We start from the raw sequence: 4821 nt of genomic DNA on the forward strand, positions 1-4821 counted from the left end.
TCGAGGGGTTCGAATTCCTCGTCGCCCACAGCCTTCCAAAGGGGGAAGGACCTTTACTTTTTCCCACGGTGTCGGGGGTTCGAATCCCTCCTCGCCCACAGCCTTCCAAAGGGGAAGGACCTTTACTTCCTCCATGAGGGTAGAAAAATCATGATCGGAATAGCGGACGTAAAGCTATAGAACTTGGGTATGCTCTTTTCTTTTGCCATTGCAATATATGCAACATCTAGATAAAACACTTGCAACATGTGTCTGAAATAGATAAAACATTTTGAACAAATGCTTGCAACATACGTGTATGACTATTGCAATATATGCAACATCTGAAAACTACCATTGCAATATCCATGCAAAACATCTGAAATATACATCTGAAACACTTCAAACATGCGTTTTGCAACATAGGGAAGGCTGGGGCTGGTCGATTCTAGGCGTTGGGGTAGGAGTCGACGGCGAGCGGCGGCGCGCGAGCACCACCATCATTAGCACCACTAGCATCGGCCTTGGCTCAGCCCGGCAGGCGGCGCGCGTGACGTGTGGGAGCAGGCTGCTGCCCGTGCGACGGGAGGAAGGGAGCGAGGCGTAGTGAGGCGGCAACAGCGAGCGTGGAGTGGGGCGGGGGCAAGCGGCGCACGACGCGGGTTTAGGCGCGCGGCATGCACGCACAAGTGAGCGGCACGGGTGGGTCGGTCCAGTCCGGACGTATCATTATCGTATATGTTATTTAGTACCTAATATACCGAATTATGGAATAATTTTTATTATACCGATTGTTCACAAATCACATGCGTTGCACATACAGACTTGCAGTATCAAGAATCAACGAGCAAGCTGTGCCGAACTCGGCTCGATTTGCTGTCATTCGTAAGGCCGTGTTAGGCCTTGTATAGAAAAGGCCTGTTGGGCCTGGAACACCACAGGTTTACTTCTGGGCCGGATCGAAAGTAGCACCGGTGGGCCCGAAACGTGACTCCTATCCCCTAGTCAAATCCATCCTGTCCGTCCGTTTCCCCTCGCCCGAATCCTAAAGCGCAGCACATCAGTCCAGAAGCCGCAGCCCGCAGGTAAGGTCGACAGAGAGCTCGACCTCTCGCCGACGGCGATATCCGGCGGCGGGGGCGGAGGACAGGATGGTGGCCGAGGGCAAGAGGTGGCGGTTCGCGATGGTGTGCTCTTCGAACATGAACCGGAGCATGGAGGCGCATTCGCAGCTGGGCCGCGCGGGGCTCGACGTCGAGTCCTATGGCACGGGCACCCACGTCAAGCTCCCCGGCCCCTCCCTCCACGAGCCCAACGTCTACGACTTCGGCACCCCCTATGGCGCCATCTACGACGACCTCCGCCGCAAGGACCCCGACCTGTCAGTACAAGCACTTACTGTCATCTTTCCTCTCCTCGCCTGACCTTGGGGACAAAATGTAGTGTTTAGGGTTCTGGATGGGGTTTCTGCGATATTCAGTGCGTATTTGATCGAAACAGATAGCAACCATTCTAAATCTTTTGAAATTTCGATGTCCCTGTTTGCAATGTCTCTTTGTGGGTGCCGAACGGGGGGGGGGCGGGGTTTGTGGCATTGCTTTCCCGTTTCTTTGTGGGTGCTCAACTTGCTTTGCCGGGCACCCTGCACGATAGCTTGAAAGTCGAAACGCTCTGCTCTCATTGGATTTCTGTGGCGAACCATCCAGGTACAAGAGGAATGGGTTGCTGCCTATGCTGAAGAGGAACACCTCGGTGAAGCTAGCGCCTCAGCGGTGGCAGGACAACGCCGGCGACGGGGTGTTTGATATGATAATGACCTTTGAGGAGAGGGTCTTCGACTTGGTTGTTGAAGGTAATTCATTCACCTCTGAACTGGAGCTGATTTTGGTCTAGGAGATTTATAAAGCCATTATAACTGAACAATGTTGTTAGGATGCATAGTTGTAGACATTCAGCCTGATCAGCTGAGCTTGCTGCTGCAGTCTGCAGCTGCAAAGCTTCAGCTAACCAGGACCAACAGCAGAGAGGAACCATAAGCGGCACAGCAGCAGCCCACCGGAATTAACACTTTCTGATCAGGGCCATTAACTACTGGAAGCTAACATTTGTTTTTGTGTCCAGATATGAGTAACCGCGAGCCGAGGTTGATGAAGTGTGTGCTGATAATAAATATGGATGTCAAAGATAACCATGAAGAAGCTGGTGTTGGGGCAAAGCTTGCTGTAGAGTTGTGCCAGAAGGTAAAAGTAAGATACCATATGTAGTGCATAAGCTTTACTGAGTATTAAGTTGTTAGGCTTTGTTGTTAATGATGCTAATGGTAAGTAATCAGTAGGCTGAGGACCATGCGTGCCCTTAGGTTGGCAGCAAAATTAATTGTTAGTTCAAGACTCAAGTAAATAAAACTGAATGATAAATAAAGATCAAAATACATGCTACCTGGATGAATCAAATACCAAAGAGAAGCAAAACATCCTTCACACTCCTAATAATCTGCTTTGAGGGTTGCTTTTGTTATCCACTAGTCTCACTGCATGCTCACTGCTAGCGGTGGTGAGAGGTAACTAATGGAGAAAGGAGAAAGGGAAACAAAGAGAGGCTGGCAAGATTTGGCAGTGGAACGGGAGGCTGCTGGGGTGCTCCAGTTTTGACTATCATGATCATGTACCACAGTAGTACTAAAAGTAACTTTGTTAACCAACTCTTGCGTTTATTTCTGGCTGTCATTGCTTGGTTATAGCAAATTATTTTCAAATGGGTTTCTCACATAATTCAATTGTTCTGATTGGTGAATACAGTCCTGTTTAACCGGTGCTCTGTTCCTTGGTATCTGTGGATTAATAAGCTCAAATTCGTGAATTCCCTTATTTTGGGTACCTGCTTTGATGTTGATATCATTGGCAGTTTTCATAGACCATCCCCCCCCCCCCCCCCCCCAATAAAAAAAATCAGTGTTTCAGAAATAAAGGCTCATAGCTTGCTTCATTGTAATTTTAGATGGTCAATTGATGTATGAAATCAGTACCCTGAATGTATGAACATTGCATCTTTCATAACTTATTTGGCAAAATAATATTTATTTGAGGTATTTCTTTTGTTTCCACATGCATCATTATAGAAGGCTTGTTTGCCTTGTTGTCTTTGTATTATATTATATGGTATCTAATACAACATACATTTGTATATCACAATGATGTCAAAATGCTTCATGATGGTATTGTGCTGTGAATGGAATGCAACATTAACCTTTGCACTGTTGCAACACAATATTGCAGTGGTGGATTTAATGTGTATACTACTATTTTTCCATTAACCTCATATTCGGAATTTTCTGCCACAATTTTGTGTCCTTTGTCGATGGCAAAGATTCAATTTTCCAATGTTATTGCTTACAAATGTGAATCTACTAATGAAACTACACATGCTTTTGGTGACCAATGAGGAGTCAAACTTATATATGTTATTCCATTCCAGCTTGAAGCAATTGATGGTGACTGGGAGGACATAATTGATGACCTGATTACTGCATTTGAGAAGCAGCACAAGCGGAGGCTTGCATACAGCATTTCATTCTACTAAGGGGGTGTTTAGTTCGCGAAATGAAAATTTTTGGATGTCACATCGGATGTTTTGGAGATGTCGGAAGGGGTTTTCGGATACTAATAAAAAAACTAATTACATAGCTCGTCTGGAAACTGCAAGACGAATTTATTAAGCCTAATTAATCCATCATTAGCGCATGGTAGGTACTGTAGCACTTATGGCTAATCATGGACTAATTAGTCTTAAAACATTCGTCTCGCGATTTCCAACCAAACTGTACAATTAGTTTTTTTTTTCGTCTATATTTAATACTTTATGCATGTGCCGCAAGATTCGATGTGATAGTTTGAGGTGAAAATTTTTTGGAACTAAACCAGGCCTAACTTGTATAGTCCCCTGTGCGGACACAGGTGGCAGTGGATGGTTGGTAACTTGGCATTGTAGTAAGCAACTGCACAGGAGTGAAGCATCAATGTTGTGTCAGTGTTGCTTAAATTCTTCCACGCTGACATTTGCAAAAACGGGAGATTTGTGGAGCTTAACCTAAGAAGAAATAACTTGCTCGTGCTAGCTGTTTTTTATTGCTTCACTGATGCTGGACAGTAAAGATGGCGATGTTGCATCAATGCCATCATCTCAAGCCCATGCCACGTACAAGATGTATATTGTTCCGTTTTGAGTTATGAATCTATGCGAGTGGATATGTGGGTGCTGTTTGTTGTTGTTCCTAGGTATAAAAATCAGAAAGCCATCAATGCAAACTGCGAGTACATGCATTTTTCGCTTCTTGACTGACTAAAAATCATCTGAAATGCATTCATCTATTTTTCTGGCCATGTTCAGCAACTTTATGGGTTATCGACATTGAAGTCGACAGGTTTTCGTGTCATTTTGCTGGCTGGTTTCTTTCCTGTCCCAAACTTGTGTACCGATGGCCTCTAAAGGGTAGAGAATTAAATAGAAAAGTATAGCGTTGTTCCTGAACTCCATTCCGTAGCACGTTACCGTCACTTGCGAGATTTCCATGTAGGGATGTTAGGGTCTTTTTGTTTGGGCATTGGTCTCCGTGATAACTTCTACAACCGGTCTGTTCGCTGGTATGAAACTTAGCTGAAACTGGTTGAAAAATACTGTTCCGGCTGAATTGCTGTAAGAGAAAAATACTGTTCTAGCTGAAAAAAGAAGCCGAACAAACCGAATATGAGGTAAACCGAACATGACAGACGTCCTCTATTCTAGGACAGAGGCTGCTAAGGCCGTCTGTAGTGTGGGAGCGGTGCCCCAAAATAAATGGGCCCG

General features: G+C 45.3%; 1 protein-coding gene across 1 annotated transcript; it reads left to right on the forward strand.

Moving 5' to 3' along the window:
- The first annotated feature begins 1023 nt into the window (after positions 1-1023).
- LOC136505326 (uncharacterized) lies at positions 1024-3876 on the forward strand. The gene is made up of 4 exons (XM_066500478.1): positions 1024-1360; positions 1686-1831; positions 2101-2219; positions 3454-3876. The coding sequence occupies exons 1-4, from the start codon at positions 1131-1133 to the stop codon at positions 3556-3558; spliced, it is 600 nt and encodes a 199-aa protein (XP_066356575.1). The 5' UTR covers positions 1024-1130; the 3' UTR covers positions 3559-3876.
- The last annotated feature ends 945 nt before the right edge of the window (positions 3877-4821 follow it).

The sequence above is a fragment of the Miscanthus floridulus genome, chromosome 14 (assembly GCF_019320115.1).
Source record: "Miscanthus floridulus cultivar M001 chromosome 14, ASM1932011v1, whole genome shotgun sequence".
Lineage (NCBI taxonomy): Eukaryota > Viridiplantae > Streptophyta > Magnoliopsida > Poales > Poaceae > Miscanthus > Miscanthus floridulus.